The following is a 16,313-nucleotide window of genomic DNA, read 5'->3' on the forward strand; positions in this document are numbered from 1 at the left end:
ATACGTCTTCCCTGCCATCTAGTCAATCTAGATTCCTCTTCCCCTTTTATCAGGGATGGGGAAATGTTGTCTCGGGACCGCACGACAGTCCCGCCTCTTCCTGAGGACGGGCACGTGGTACCGGAAGTGGGTGGGAATAATATGGAGGCGTTTCCGGCAGGCCCCGGCTGCTGAAAGCCGGGGCAGAAGTGCTGCTCCTGGTCGGGGTCCTTGTCCCAGTCCCGCCCAGGCGGCGACTGCGGTCGGAGGAAGGTGTTAGACACGCTGGGCCACCGCCGCTGTACACTGCAGCCTTATCTCAGCTCAAAATGAACTATATGCCCGGCACCGCCAGCCTCATCGAGGACATCGACAGTGAGTAGCTCATCTCCCCTGGATGAAGTCTGGGGTGAGATCCTTCCTCCTGGGCGCGTATCTCTTCGGGAAGGGGCTCGTAGAATGAGTCTGGGGCGGGTTGAGTGTGTTTTTGACACAATTCAGGGTGTTTGGCGTTGACATCCTCCACGTGAGTGAAGAGCCGCAAGACGCTCCGTTTGCCCACCCCCTAGCCGTCTACCTCTGCCCTGCCTCTCGCAGCCTCCACCAATCCCGGAGTCGGTAAGCCACAAGCTGTAGAATTTAAGTCCTGCTGTGGAAGGACGCGGCTACTGAGGCCCAAACACGAAAATTGCCCTCCCCCCGTCTACTGTCTCCCACCTGCGATATATCGAAGTACCAGGTTGTTAATGGTGGATGAATCAGAATAGAGAAAGGATTCATTAAGAAACGAAAAATTTAAGACCAACAGTAGTTGGACGTAATTGACACTAAACATAGGCTTTATGCTGTGTAGTCATTGCAATATTCTTCTACCGTAAGGGTCTTAAGCACTTTCAGGTTATGATAGTAGAGATCGCTGTCAGACAAGGTCTTGACTTTTCTGGAAAGGCTGAATCACTTCCAATTTTTTTTTCTTTTTCTGTTCGACAATTTTCTTTTATTCCTCCTAATAAGACATCTCTTATTGCCAGTAATTGTCCTGAAGATGAGTACAGTCCTGTGCAAAAGAGGAGCCAACTTAATAGTTGTCCTATCTTTCCTTTTTTCTAAGCTCTCATCTGTGAATTATTCCTCAAGCAACATTTTATAATTTTAATCGTGTGATCTGTCTCATTAACTTGTAATTGCTGCAGAATGGTTTACATGGTTTTGAACAAGTCACGACAATCACAGTTACTGTGTATGCAAATTTAAAAAGTGAGTCTGTGTGGCCCCTGGCTGGCTCAGTCAGTAGAGCATGTGACTCTTGGTCTCTGGGTTGTGAGTTTGAGCCCCACGTTGGGTGTAGAGATTACTTAAAAATAAAATCTTTAAAAAAATAGTAAAATAAGGGGCACCTGGATGGCTCAGTCAGTTGAGGGTCCAACTTCGGCTCAGGTCATGATCTCGTGGTTGGTGAGTTCAAGCTCATATGGGGCTCACTGCTGTCAACTTGTCAGTGTAGAGCCTGCTTAGGATCCTCTGTCTCCCTTTCTCCATCCACCCCCCCCCACTTGTGCTCTCCCAAAACTAAATATTAAAAGATAATAATAATAAAATAAAAAGTGAGTCCATGATCATATTCTCTTTTTATCATTGTCTGAAATCATTTTTTAAATCAAAATTAGTGATTTTGCTGTCAAAAGAAAATGTAGTGTGAATTGGACCATATTCATATATGAATAAGAACTGCACAAGCTTATCTGTAATATGTAATGAAATCTTCAATTTCTGTCGTCTGTGGATGCCCTTTTGCCTCCACCTCTCGTTTTGTATATCTGAATTATGTGAGGCCCCTAATACATTCTGCTGTTTTACTAAAAATAATGTAGTAAAGCCCTCTAACCTGTTCTTTGTAGATTCCAAGCCCCTTCCTTTACTAAAAAGTTTGAAACAATTTCTTATGCACCCTTCACTACCCCCACAACCACACATACAATTTCATCTTCTCTCCTCAGTCTTTCTGCATATTCATTCATTGTCTCATCTGAGTAGGAAGTGTTTCTCCCTTTCAGTCTCTTTTATTCCTCTTTCTTCCCACTGCTTCTTCCATTAATACCCTTTTCCTCTCATATCTTCTCTCTTCCCCTAAATTCTTTCCTTCATGTATATTCTTGTGTGTCCATCTCCTATTTTCTCTCAGTTACGTCTCCTCAGCAGACTCCCATTCCTTTTTTCCTATCTTTACCCCCAAACCTTTTGAATCTTTTCCATTTGACTCTACTTCCTGAGCACCTCCGTTACCCCTGCAGTGTGATTTTTCTTGTCATCATACTGCTGAAGCTGCATTCTTTTTTTTAAGTTTATTTATTTTGAGAGAGAGTGAGCCGCAAGAATGTGCGGAGGAAGAGCAGAGAGATAGAGAGAGAGAGAATTACAAGTAAGCTCTGAACTGTCAGCGTGGAGCCCAAAGCAGAGCTCAATCTCAGGAACCGTGAGATCATGACCTGAGTGGAAATCAAGAGGGTGGACACTTAACCGACTGAGCCACCCGGGTGCCCCTGAAGCTGTATTCTTGAAAGGCAGCAGTCTGATGCCTTCTTCTGGGTTCTTCCCTCCCCTCTGCAGCACTGTAATACTGTTACTACTAGATTCTTAATTGTTTTCTTTTCTTGATTTCGCCAGATTGATACTTGGTGATTTTATTACCTCTCTAACTCTCACTATTCCCTAAAATAGGTGGTCCCTTAGGTTCTGTCTTTGGTATGATTCTTTCTTTAAATCTCTAAGAGAGTTCCTGGACTTTAATAATTATATCACCTCCCTGTGGACTTATCCAAAATTCTAATTCTGACCTCTTTGACATTCCAGTCTTAACATTTACAACTGCCTGTTGACATCTCTACATAGGTGTCCTGGTTAGCACTTCAGAATCACAAATAGCTAAATAATCTTCCACCGTAAGCTTCTTTTATTCCCAACTTTTGATAAATGACCCGCCCTGACATGAAGACTCAAAATTCCTACATTTCCTTAACTCCTCTCTTCAGCACTCACCCCCTCCACCCTCCCACACCTTTACAAACTCAGCTGACCAGTCCCATCATTTAGAACTACATAGTGTTGGGGTGCCTGGATGACTCAATTGGTTGAGCATCCAACTCTTGATTTCAGCTCAGGTCGTGATCCCAGGGTTATGGGATCAAGCCCCACATCAGGCTCCTCGCTGAGTATGGAGCCTGCTTAGGATTCTCTCTCTTCCTCTGCCCTTCTCTTGCGTGCATGCTGGCGCTGTCTCTCTCTCTCTTTCTCTAAAAAAGAAAAAGGATCACACACAGTCTTAGTTCTCTGTGCCTCTCCGTTTCCATTGGGCTTGGCGTAGGTTTCTTTTTCATGTCTCACATTCTGCTCTCCCTTTTCTGCCGTTTCAGTCTTCAGTGTTTTCTTGTGAAGCATAATGCGAGCTGAACCTGCTTCTGGTACTTTTTGGACTTTATCTCCTGTGACTTCCCTTTACACCCCCAACTTTTAGCCAAACGTATGGATACATACAGACCTTTTTTTTTTTCCTGCTGCCTAAATTACAGATTTCCCTTTCTCTCCCCTTCCCTGTCACTCTTCCCAGAGGCCAAAAATTATCTACCTTTCAAGGTTGAACTCAGATACTTCCTCCAGCTAAATAGTTTCTCTCAGTTTCATATAATTAAGATTTGCTTTCTTGTAATACTTAATTATAGCCCAAAGAAGACTACAGATTCCTTCAGGGAAGAATCACTGTCTTGTTTCTCTGTTATGCTTCTAGAAAGTACTTTATGGCATTAAACAAATTAATGAATTTTGCTACCTATTCTAGCAACTGGCTTATTGTCATTCTTCAGTATCAGCTGAAAGTCACCTCTTCAAAGAGGTTTTTCCTAGCCACTTTCTCTCTTCATCATACTATCCTGCTGTCTTGTTTGTTATTCCATTGCACTAATCACAGTAGGTCATTTTTTGGTTTTTGTTTGCCTTCCTCCACCAGGAATATAAGTTGATAAGGTTGATCACTTTGAGTCTTCTCTACTGTATATCTCAGCCCCAGAACAACACATAGCTTTCAATAAATATTCATGAATTTTTGCTCTAGCTGATTGTCAGCATCCTTATTTCACTTGAGGCATTGTTTTTATTTAAAACCTTCCCTGATTCCAAAGGGTGAAATAGAAGCTCTTCTAAGTTGAGAGGAAAATAATTGTGGAATTAAGATCACAGAGGTCATCTAGACTAAATTTCTCAATTTGTGGATGTAGAAACTGACATGACACTGGGAGGGTTTAACTGCCAACATTAACATCTAGAGCTGGTAGTCATGCTTCCGTGCTCCTCACCCAGTCCTTTGCCCACTCTGCCACACGCTTCTGCTCCTTTTCACCACGACTGTTGTCATCTAAACCCCAGAATACCTTGGTCCTCTTTCTAATTTCCCAATGAACTCTGCCATAAATACATTGGAAGAGGAAGTGGTGGAGCTTAAATTGCTATTAACTTTTTTTTTTATTGTTAATACTGTAAACTAATCCTGAAGCTAACAGTTCTCATTTTTTAAAGATCTTTTTTCCTCTCCCCAGAAAAGCATTTGGTCCTGCTTCGAGATGGAAGGACACTTATAGGTTTTTTAAGAAGCATTGATCAATTCGGTATGTACTAGTTGTGGAGTCTTATCCTCTGGATAATGAGAGACACCATTGTTATGTATTTTTGTGTTAATTCATGTTGAAATTGACTTACCTGCAGCTTTCTCAAGTGTCTGGCATAATGGAATACGTTTTGAGTCATTACATCATTGTTTTCTAAATTATGATTAGGTGATTCAAAAGCTAGTATTTACAAGTTCGTATTTCTAAAACTGGTTTTCACTAGAACATACGATTACAATGTTTTGGACTGTTTTTTTATTTTCCCCAGTAGAGGGAGCCAAATGATAGAAATAAACTCAGTCCACTGAAAAAGCTGCTCATTTGTACATTGGCTTGGGTGCCACTACTCTTCAAAGCAGTTCCTGCACTGAAGGTAATCCCTCCCTGTCCAATGAAAGTTGGATAGAAGGTATTTCCAGAAGCTTTTAGGGATCCCAACGTTAAGTTCAAGATTTTACACTTTAGGGATACATCAGACTCAAGAGTCTTGATCTTTGTTTTGCACCTTGCATTTTTCTAAAGAGATATATACTTGCTTCTGTTTCAAGGAACTTCTCAGTTCATACCAACATTTGTTGGATCTCTGCTAGTGGATTTGGGCATGGGGAAAAGTAACATAATTGAAACACTTTATAGGAATTGGGGAAGATAACATAGATATTTGCTTTTCTTCAAATAAGACAAATAGTACCAATTTTAAAAGAAAAGTGGTTACTCTTAACAGATTAGAGTTCTGAATCTTAAGTCAAATTTGTCTAATTATTTTGGGGGGGGGGGAAGTAGCAAATGTTTTATTCTCAGTTTACCAGGTATGGTTATCTGACAGTGTGAAAAAAAGTTTTTGTATGTCATAACCCATGGATACCTGCACTGGGTTAAATGAATCCTAAGTACTGAAACAAAGTTAAATCTTTGGTAAATCGTCATATACACATACCCACACGACATACAGAGATTGCTTTTGTCTTAAAAAGTTTTGATATCTGCAGTTGTTTAGGCTTTAGAGTCTTCCAAGTGCCCTACTCCTTTGTATTTTCTTACAGTCATGTTGATATTTGCAATTTAACTGATAAAGGAAGTTAATTTTTGTGACTGATTCCCACCAACATTCATGCATCAGTGCAACATAATCCCAAATGCTCTCTCAGTTTGCAGTTGTTTAGAAGTCTCTCCCAAGTGGTATGTCTTAGTGAAATAGGAGAAGACTATTTCAAATTTTAGCTTTTGACCAGAATTAGAAAGTTTTAAAGTCATGTTCAGCTAAATCTTTTCTACTCAACTGATTATTTGAGTTGTGGACCTTTACCCAATAATTTGAACTAAATATCTTTGTTTCTTCCCTATACACTTATAGCTAATTTAGTGCTACATCAGACTGTGGAGCGTATTCATGTGGGCAAAAAATACGGTGATATTCCTCGAGGAATTTTTGTGGTCAGAGGAGAAAATGTGGTCCTACTAGGAGAAATAGTAAGTGAAAACTGTTAAGCTGCTGTGGGTCTTGATAATCATGCTAGTTAGGTTTCTTTTTGTCTTTTCAAGAAGGAAAAAATACATTTTTAACGTTTCTCCCAGCTTCTCATAGGAAACCACCAAATTAGCTTAGGAAAGCTAGAGTGGTAAAAGGAAAATTACAGAGAATAATTAACTTTGTTTCAGTGCCTCTTGGCATTTTAAAGATTTTGATCCCATTAGCAGCAAAGTATCATTGATTTTACCGGATACAAAAATACCATCTGATACAAATATGTTCATTAATATATTATTTCTGTTATCTTTAATAGCAGAAAATTGAAAAACTTAATACCTAACAAGAGATGAATAGTTCAATAAAGAATGATTTATATACACTGGAATATTTTGCAGTCATTTAAACAATTGGTTACAAGTAGGTTTTCATGACATAAAGCTAATGAGCAGGGTTTGGGGGAAAGACACATTGCATGTACAATATGATGTCCCTGTTTTTTAAGGGGGGAAGGGGAAAGAATGGCTGTAGGAGAAGCCATCTGTTACCAGTCCTGAGAATAGAGTTCAGCTTCCCTTGGATTCTTAGCTCACAACTAAAGAGGTAGCTGTGTATCTATGCCAGGAAGACCAGTTGGCAGGTGAAAAGTCTTCTAACTTGTTATACTGTAGATCTGTGTGTGTGTAAATACATAACTGTGCATATACATATATGTAAGCATATATACATATAAAAATACATATAAAACTATTAGAAAATCATGTATAACTATTAGAAATACACTTTGTTTTTTAGCTTTTTAAGTTTTTTTTAATTTTTAATTTTTTATGTTTGTTTATTTTTTGAGAGAGAAGGAGAGCACAAGCAGGGGAGGGACAGAGAGGGAGACAGACAGAAACTGAAGCAGGCTCTAGGCTCTGAGCTGTCAGCACAGAGCCTGACACGGGGCTTGAACTCACGAACTGTGAGACCATGACCCGAGCCGAAGTTGGACACTTAACGGACTAAGCCACCCCAGGCGCCCCTTATTTTATTTTATAAAGTCTATTTACTTATTTTGAGAGAGAGTGAGTGGGGGAGGGGCAGAGAGAAAGAGAGAATCCCAAGCAGGCTCCAACACGGAGCCTGACGTGGGGCTACATCTCACCAACCATGAGATCATGACCTGAGCCAAAAAATCAGGAGCGGATGCTCAACTGACTGAGCCACCCAAGTGCCCCTTAAGTTTTTAATTCCAGTTAACAGAAAAGTTGCTGAGGCCAAGATATACTGAGATTGTTATATTAGTTTCAGGTGTACAATATAGTGATTCACAGACATTTTTAAAAGAAGATAAAACTTGACTTCATGTTTTACATAAAATATTTACTTAAAAATGCTTTCTTTAAAACCTTTGACTTTGCTTCTGATTATTGGGTTTGTCAGGAAAATCAAACTAAAAAACTTTGGCATTTGCTTAATTTTATCCTTTCCTATTTTGTTTTCAATGTAGTTTCTCAACACCTACCCACATCTTAAGTTAGGTTTACATAAGTCTTTGGAGTGGAGTGGTTTGGTCTGTAGCAATTTTCAATAATAAGCCATTTGAGAAAGTAAGAAGATAATTCTGCCAGGATCAGGTTGGTTTAGAGACCTCATGTTGAAGCAGCTAGAGATTACTAATCAATATTATCAATAAATAGCAGTATTGCTAAGTGCTGCTATGAAATGTATGAAATGTTTTTTTCTAATTTTTAAAATGTTTTTGTGGTTGCTATTTTTGGTCCATTAGATCATTTTTTGCACTGTTCAGCAGTGGAAATTGTCATCCCGTCATAATATGTAAAAGTTGAAATACAGCACTCTGGTACCCTGGGGTGTGGGGAGTGGGGCTAGTAAATGTTAAGTTGTTGCCAGTATATTAAGAGAGCTAACCCCTATCTGGACAGTAAGAGTGTGGGTGATTATTTTTCCTTTGTTTATAATTTTCTCAATCTATTGTTTAAAGAGTAAACATATTACTTTGCTATCAGAGGAAAAGATTTAAGTTAAAATATTCATACATGCTCTGCTTTGGTTTTATAGTTGTAAACACCACAGAAATGCTTTGTGTGCCAGTTAACGTTGGCACAAATGTACCCCTGTGTAGATGTATATGTGTGTGAGGAGGAATGACCTTGCATTTGTTCTTGAAGGTTCATTGTTTCCTAGGGGCCCTTTTGTGGAGAAAGTACTCTTATATGTTAATTGTTTGGATGCTGCAAAATTTCTACAGTGGTACCACTAAACACTTAACGGCTCAAGTAAGTTGAACCGTACACAGCTTATGAAATCAATAGTCAGTGTGAAGAAACTAAGTACCAGCCCTAGGGAAGCTCATACCCAGAAACCATTTAGATTCTGTGAACATCTTGTTTAAGAAGTCCCTGGATTCTGCCTCAAGGACAGTAATGCACACAGCCTTAAGTAGTAAGACTGCTTGTTGGGAATTGGCATCATCAAACCACATGCATAGCTTGATGAATAGCATATTGAAAAGTCCAAGAAGCAGTACACCGGGCTAAGACCTTATCTTCCCTGCAGCTGCTACCCATAGATTGTGAGGGCAGGTTTCATTTGATTAGATATGTTTTGCCCAGTACAGTTAACATTTGACCCAGGGCAGGACTTGTGTAATTTATTTGGCTTTCTTTCTAACCTCTCTGGTGAGAATCTTCCATCTGCTGTCACTGCCTGTGGCTTTCGAGGCCTTGGCAGGCATGTGAAGTGTTAGTATCCAGGGTAGGCCGGAGCATCTGGAGCACATCGTCGATGTGTTGATGCCTTCCCAGAATTTTATTACTGAAAATCATAGAGGAAGAGAAGAATACCTGTGTGTATTGGCCTTCCATGTTACAGAAACACAGAATTGTTTAAGGAGAATAAACAATCTGTGGATAATGAGATACTTTTATAGCAAGGTTCTGCATGAAAGGTTAGTTATCAAATGTTTGTAAGGTGTTCAGACATAAAAATATTAAGCATATGATGCCAGAGTAAGTGAAAAAATTAGTTAATGTTTGCATTGTAGATTTTTTTTAAGTCAGTATATACATAGAAAAATTGGAAGGATGTTCACCAAAATATTGTTCTATACTGGAATTATAGATAATCTTAAAAAAATTTTTTTCTGCTGGTCTGTTTTCTAAATTTCATACAGTGAGCGTGTATTTTTAAAATAAGGGGAAAAATGAGGCACTTGGGTGGCTCAGTCAGTTAAGCGTCTGACTCTTGACCTCAGTTCAGGTCTTGCTCTCGGGGTCATGAGTTCAAGCCCTGCACTGGAGGTGGAGTCTACTTAAAAAATAAAATAGGGGAAAAAATAACTTTTTTTTTTAATGCAAAAATATTTTAAATTAAAATAGTGGAGCCAAGCTGATTTTTAGTAACCTAACTGGTCTAATGAGGTTTTCCCTAGAAGACTTGTTGTCTTTGGGTGGGGGTACGGCTTTGAATCAGTGTTCTCTACCTTAGTGAGCCACAACCCCCAGAAATTAAGCTGACTTTGATCATGTAAAAATACAAAACTTATCTAAAGCCATCTTGGCCTCAGTAACTTTTCTCTTGTGTCCTTTGGGGCTGGGGAAATAGCTGTTCATACATATATATGCATATATGTCATCTTTTTAAGAAGAACAGTCCTTGAGTAATGTAGGACTTCAGATAACTTAAAGCTTTCTATACACACTGGTACTGATCCCCAATACTGTGTTCATCTAAGTATGTATTCTGTAGGAGTGTTGCCATTTCTCTGTCCTCAGGAGAAGGATGTTTCAGCCGTGTCACAATCATGAAAAATAACCCAAGCCTGGCATAGGAATCCATTTGCCTAAAGATTTATAATGTTTTCTATTCTTGGTCGTCAGTGGAAGTTTTTCAACCCTGCTTATTTTGTAGGACTTGGAAAAGGAGAGTGACACACCCCTCCAGCAAGTGTCTATTGAAGAAATCCTAGAAGAACAAAGGGTAGAACAGCAGACCAAGCTGGAAGCCGAGAAGCTGAAAGTTCAAGCTCTTAAGGATCGGGGTCTCTCCATTCCTCGAGCAGATACTCTTGATGAGTATTAAGTCATTTGCTCAGAGGCCATTGCTCTTGAGGCTCTCACTGAATGAAAGTGACATCCTGGTCTCCTCACACGTTTGACTAGAGACTGTAGAGTTTGGAAAGTCATTTTTATTTTGAATTCTTTCGCATGTGCAACATGAAGAAATCACGTGGCTTTGTTGTTTTTTTTCCTTTTTAATGACAAAATCATTGTTTAAGAAAAACCAGTAGCAAGGACTCCTTTCACACGTCACTGTGGAGCCAGCAACTACTTCTTTATGTTGTTCTTGTTCCAAATTAGCGTTCACAGGAGACATTCTTCATTTACTTGTAAATAAAATATGAATCTCCAAACTCATGTTATTTCCCAAGTTTGAGTTGCCTCCAGTGAATTGACAAATTAAGTTTCTGTTCCCAAAGGTAAATGCTGTCCACGGACTGCGACTGCTCCGTTCTGTGAGAGTTCCAAGTTGCTAGTGAGTTGTGAAGGAACATTTTCAGGTCCACCCCTCTCCCCTTTTCGTATTTTTGTCTGGTAAGAAAAACGCATTTTCAGGCTTGAGGAAGGAACTTTCGGTCCAGGTATGCAGTTACTGATGAGAACAGAAGCCTCAGTTTTGAGAAACAGCATCCCAACTGTATTTGCTGTCCTGCTTCACCGACAGCTATTCCAAACTGTGTTCCCATGAGATCCAGCACTTTACGAAGGTGACTTCTTCTCTAAATCTTCTGTTAATTTCATGAGGTTTTCCTGTTCTTCGGATTGAGTCTTGAGCCTCTTCTATGTACTCAAAAAGCACAAATGAAGTGGTGTTTCAGTGGCTGGTAATCTAGGTTATTCCCGGCTAACAACCCATGCAGATGCCACTTTGCTGGCATGGTGCTGATTGTACAGGGAGTGTAACAGACCGTGTTTTGAGAGTGCAGTGTAGTGTGATGGGCAGCGTACTGAACTAGGAGTTCAAACACACTGGCTGGTAACTCTGTTCTCTCTGCTAATCTCTCTGACTCCGTTTTTTTGTTTTGTTTTTAATTTTTTTTTAACGTTTATTTATTTTTGAGACAGAGACAGAGCATGAATGGGGGAGGGTCAGAGAGAGGGAGACACAGAATCCGAAACAGGCTCCAGGCTCTGAGCTGTCAGCACAGAGCCCGACACGGGGCTCGAACTCATGGACCGCGAGATCATGACCTGAGCCGAAGTCGGCCGCTTAACCGACTGAGCCACCCAGGCGCCCCTGACTCCGTTTTTTTTAAATGTGGAATTACTCCAGATAATTTCCTTTTTGTAGTCTGTTGAGCAAAGAACTTTTCCTTAGATACTTGTATCCAATCCCTATGTCTGAATTATTGACAGTATTAAATATACTTAACGTTTTACAGGTTCAGGTATTTTTAAAACTGCCCCAGATATCTGTAAACCATTTGACTGCTGAGCTATGCATCATTGGATTGATTTTAAAGTAGATAATTTGTTTTTTGGTTTTTGTTTTCTTTTTAATATTTATTTTTGAGGAGGGTACAAGTAGGGGAGGGGCAAAAGAAGGGGGACAGAGAATCTGAAGCGGACTCTGCTGACAGGCTGACAAGCAGCAAGACTGATGTGGGGCTCAAACTCAAGAATAGCAAGATCGTGACCTGAGCTGAAGTCTGACGCTCAGCCGACTGAGCCACCCAGGTGCCCCCTTAAAGTAGATAATTTGTGAAGAAACTATTGCACGTAATGATTTAGTGTTTTGCCTCTAATCTTACTGTTTAATAACCAGAATTTGTTATTAACACAGAAAGGGGAAAAAAAAATCACCAACCTTTGAAAAACCTGTGTATATCTACAAGAATTACAGCATCTTTTTCTGAGCACCACTGCATCAGAACATCGGACACCTTCAAGAAATTGGGATTCACTAGGTTTTCTTGTTTTTTCGGCCTCCTTCAAACAATTCTGAATGCAGTATGAGAAAAAGGGACTTAATTTCCACAATAGAATTTCCCGGCCTTAGCAAGTTTTGATCATTGCTTTCTGACCTTTTGTCACACAAGCAGCAGCTAAGAGTTTGACCCAAAGGATGAAACGACTACCTGCTTCCTTCCTTGGTCTCCAGGCTGCTCGGCGCAATGGCTCGCCCTCAGCTCTGCCCAGCCCAGCCTTTTTGCAGATACTGAAATCTGGTGCTTTTTCTCCTGGACCATTGCTAGCCCTCTCTTCCATTATTAGATTTTGGAATCAACCTCAGTTCACACTTTTCTATTATCTTTAATACTTTCTTCTATTATCTTTAATACTTTAAATCCTCATGGGTTTCCATGAGGCTGCCTTCTAGGGAGACAAGGATAATCTACCAAAGCTCCTTTCCTGTCCATCTTTATTCTGATGACATTGAGTACAGCAGCGTATCTCTTTCCCAGCTGTTCTTTTTCCCTTTCCTTGGCCCTTGACCTTATATTGCGTGCTCTTAGCTAATTTAAACCACAGTATCTGCTCCCCTCCCCTGGCTCTGATAAACTAACAGGTCCTGGATATTTAGTAAAGCCAGATAGTCTCACACTGTTCATTGTGCAGGGCTTTTCAGGGAAACCCTGTCAGCATGAACCCAGAGGTATTACATGGGTGAAGATGGCTGAAAGTGGTCTCATTTTGCTCCCAAGAGTATAGGGCTGGCAGGCTCAGGCAGAGTGCGGTACAGACAGCAGATGCACCAGGCAAGCTGTAGCCTCAGAGCCATACGTGAGATTCATAGCACTGCCCAGGTCAGGGAACCAATCCCAGGAACTACCTTACAAGAAAATACTAGAGGAGAAGCTATTAACAAACAGTTCCACACCCCCATTCTCCCCCAAAAGAAGTTCTATGTATGTACATATCTGTGGGGCATTTTTCACCTTTCCAAAGGCATGTTACCAGATGAGCTCCATCCAACTTCCTTTCTCATTAGAAGCCAGGGTTCTCAGGTAGAAAGAAGGCATCCTGGTTGCAGATGTTACAGGCCGATGCTCTCGTGCGGAAACAATCCTGCAGCTTTAAGCTACAACTGACACCCTGCTCATAATGAAGGAAAGTAGCAAGAGAGTCTAGTCTGAGCTGTCACCTTGGAGTTATTGTGAGCTGAGTAGAGTGTCATCTGTGATAAAAGGTCACATGTGCACATGCTCTACCAATGTTGCTGATTCCTAAGGGTGACCCCCCAACCTGTTAGAACTACAGTTGACTAGGGGCACCTGGGTGGCTCAGTCGGTTAGGCATCTGACTTCGGCTCAGGTCATGATCTCATGGTTTGTGCGTTCGAGCCCCGCGTCGGGCTCTGTGCTGACAGCTCAGAGCCTGGAGCCTCTTCAGATTCTGTGTCTCTCTCTCTCTCTGCCCCTCCCCTGCTCACACTCTGTCTCTCTCTCTCTCTCTCTCTCAAAAATAAATAAACATTTTTTAAAAATTAAAAAAAAAAAACTACAGTTGACCCTTGAACAATGCAGGGGTTAGGGACCCCAGCCTCCCCACACACACACTCAGTCAGAAATCCCCGTGTAACTCTTGACTCTCCACAAATTTAACTGCTGACAGCCTACTGTTGCCCAGAAGCCCTACCAATAACATAAACACCACGTATTCTGTATGTTCTATGTATTATGTACTGGATTCTTATAAGAAAGGCCAGAGAAAATGTTACTAAGAAGATCATAAGAGGGGCGCCTGGGTGGCTCAGTCGGTTGAGCGGCCGAGTTCGGCTCAGGTCATGATCTCGCAGTCCGTGAGTTCGAGCCCCGCGTCGGGCTCTGTGCTGACAGCTCAGAGCCTGGAGCCTGTTTCAGATTCTGTGTCTCCCTCTCTCTGACCCTCCCCCGTTCACGCTCTGTCTCTCTCTGTCTCAAAAATAAATAAACATTAAAAAAAAAAAAGATCATAAGAGAAAATACATTTACCATCCTGTACCGTATGTATCTATTTATCAAAATATCCATGTATACATGTACCTGCGCAGTTCAAACACCTGCTGTTCTAGGTCAACTGTTGATTAAATCCAGGAGAGGTCAGGTTTTTGCCCATGAGACTGAACATGTGGACAGCTGGAGCCAATGAACAACCAGCAGGAGTGATTAGTAGAGACCCTTACACTGAATATGGAGATGTGCTCTTACCTTAGACTACAGCCCTCCAAGTGTGAAGAGTGAAGAGAACTGATGTAAAAATGTCTGGAAGAGCATCCCAGGGAAACATGAGGTTGCAGGTAGGGGACGACGCATCAAGGTTGCTGGAAGGAAAGAACATACTCTTCTTTCAGCCTGTCTTCTTCCCAACTGCCATGCCCCACCCCCATCTTTCATATCACCCTCCAGCAGCTCCCAGATAAGAAGAGCAAGAGACTGCTTGGTGGACGCTTGCTTTTACCAACTAAGCAGGTCTTGTATCCAGTTAAGTGATCCAAAATCAAAAGTAATTTTTCCTATCCCATCCCTTGATCTCCTAGCCTGAAAGAATTAGAAAACCAACCCTAGGAAATGGAGGCTGGCTGTTTACTCATCTGGGTGGGTGCACTTCGTTAGGACTCCCCTACCTCTCTGCTTCTCCGGTTCTGTCTGGGGTCTCTGGAAGTAGAGAATAAAATCAAGTTCTTCTTTTATTTTCTCCTATCTCTCTTCACCACTTTGCCTCTTTTTCCCCTTTTTGTACCCATTCCCCTTTTTAAAAGAAAAAAATTTTCCCCCTAATTCCAGCCACTCAATAGTGGTTGCTGTCACTTGGCTAAACCCAGGGGTAGAAAATGGCCTCAACCGTGGCTGCTCTGGGCAGCCAACTAGCCCCTAGCAAGGACAAAAAGAAGAGCGAGGGTTCAGTGCTGAGTGTATTTCAAGGTCAGATATCCAGATGGCCTGGGGATTTATCTCTAAGACCAGATTTTTTGCTGTATCGTTTACATACAGTAAAATCCCCTCTTTCAATGTACACAGTCCTAGGAGTTTTAACAACCGCATATAGTTATGTACCCAATACTCCTGGCCCTTTGAATTTAACTGCTCCCTCCTTTCCAGCCCCTGGCAGCCAGCCACTGGTCTATCTGTTGTTGCTATAGTTATGTTGGCAACTCATTCAAAATTTTCTTAAAATAGTGTACAGGTCAAAAAAATCTGGAAGGTTAAATTTATCCCACCCACCTTCAGTTTGCTCTTCTGGATTAAGCTATTCCAAAAGGCAGAAAGCTTTGTTTTCTGTGCCCAAATCCCTGGGCAAGGTGACCTAAAGTCTGGCTCACCTGTAGGGGAGATGGAGAGTGAAAGGGAAACAAGGGACCAAATAGAACTTAATAGTTGGCCCTGGTTTTCAGAGAGAAACTTGAGATTTTAAAAGGTTAAGCTGTAGGGGTGCCTGGGTGGCTCAGTTGGTTGAGCATCTGACTCTTGGTTTCGGCTCAGGTCATGATCTCACGATTCATGGGATCGAACACTCTGCGCTGACAGACAAAAGCAAGACTCCTTGGGATTCTCTCTCTCTCTCTCTGCCCCTCCCCTGCCTGTGCTCCCTCTCCCTCTCTCAAAATAAGTAAATAAGCTTAAAAAAAAAAAAAAAAAGTTTAAGCTGTATAACAAAGCACAGACTAGATTGTCTGGTTTTGCATACCGGCATCTTCATAGCTGTCTAAGTTTGGTCAAGCTGCTTACCTCAGTGCCTCGATTTCCTCATCTGGAAAATAGGTATGACTATAGTAACAACCTCTTGGGTGGTGGTTGTAAGAATAAAGTAAATTAATATGGGTAAAGAGCTTAGAACAGTGCCTGGAACAGAAAGAGTGCTCAGCGTCAGCTACTATAATCCGCTCAATACCTGATATGTGCTGGATTCTTGGGATAGATGCCATACCCTCGATGAACTGATACTTAGCAGTCTCCTTTGCACACATAAGGATACCTTGTGAGGCACCTGGGTGGCTCAGTCAGTGAAAAGTCTGACTTCGGCTCAAGTCATGATCTCGCAGTTTGTGAGTTCAAGCCCCGCATCAGGCCCTGTGCTGACAGCTCAGAGCCTGGAGCCTGCTTTGGATTCTGTGTCTGCCTCTTCTCTCTGCCCCTCCCCTACTCGTACTCTGTCTCTCTCTCTCTCTGTCTCTCAAAAATAAATAAATATTTTTTTAAAAAAGAAATAAAATTGATTCCTCTTTCA

The 16,313-nt window shown here is 41.3% G+C and overlaps 1 protein-coding gene and 1 long non-coding RNA gene across 2 annotated transcripts; one reads left to right on the plus strand and one right to left on the minus strand.

Moving 5' to 3' along the window:
• Positions 1-146: 146 nt before the first annotated feature.
• On the plus strand, positions 147-10,523 carry LSM1 (LSM1 homolog, mRNA degradation associated). The gene is made up of 4 exons (XM_058720686.1): positions 147-354; positions 4,566-4,634; positions 5,989-6,104; positions 10,018-10,523. Exons 1-4 carry the CDS (start codon positions 309-311, stop codon positions 10,186-10,188), a joined length of 402 nt encoding a protein of 133 aa, XP_058576669.1. The 5' UTR covers positions 147-308; the 3' UTR covers positions 10,189-10,523.
• LOC131506733 (uncharacterized) lies at positions 755-13,528 on the minus strand. Its single transcript, XR_009259115.1, has 3 exons — positions 13,046-13,528; positions 11,974-12,107; positions 755-1,036 (listed from the first exon to the last, which is right to left on the minus strand). It is a non-coding gene; the product is annotated as an uncharacterized LOC131506733 (long non-coding RNA).
• Between the last annotated feature and the right edge of the window lie 2,785 nt (positions 13,529-16,313).

The sequence above is a fragment of the Neofelis nebulosa genome, chromosome 3 (genome assembly GCF_028018385.1).
Source record: "Neofelis nebulosa isolate mNeoNeb1 chromosome 3, mNeoNeb1.pri, whole genome shotgun sequence".
Lineage (NCBI taxonomy): Eukaryota > Metazoa > Chordata > Mammalia > Carnivora > Felidae > Neofelis > Neofelis nebulosa.

What these genes read in the sequence shown, in the direction of transcription:
- LSM1 (XM_058720686.1), top strand. Translation starts at nt 309, where the DNA reads ATGAACTATATGCCCGGCACCGCCAGCCTCATCGAGGACATCGACA. An exon ending in CCTCATCGAGGACATCGACA is followed by an intron (nt 355 to 4,565) that starts GTGAGTAGCTCA and finishes TCCTCTCCCCAG; the next exon opens with AAAAGCATTTGGTCCTGCTT. An exon ending in TGGTCCTACTAGGAGAAATA is followed by an intron (nt 6,105 to 10,017) that starts GTAAGTGAAAAC and finishes CTTATTTTGTAG; the next exon opens with GACTTGGAAAAGGAGAGTGA.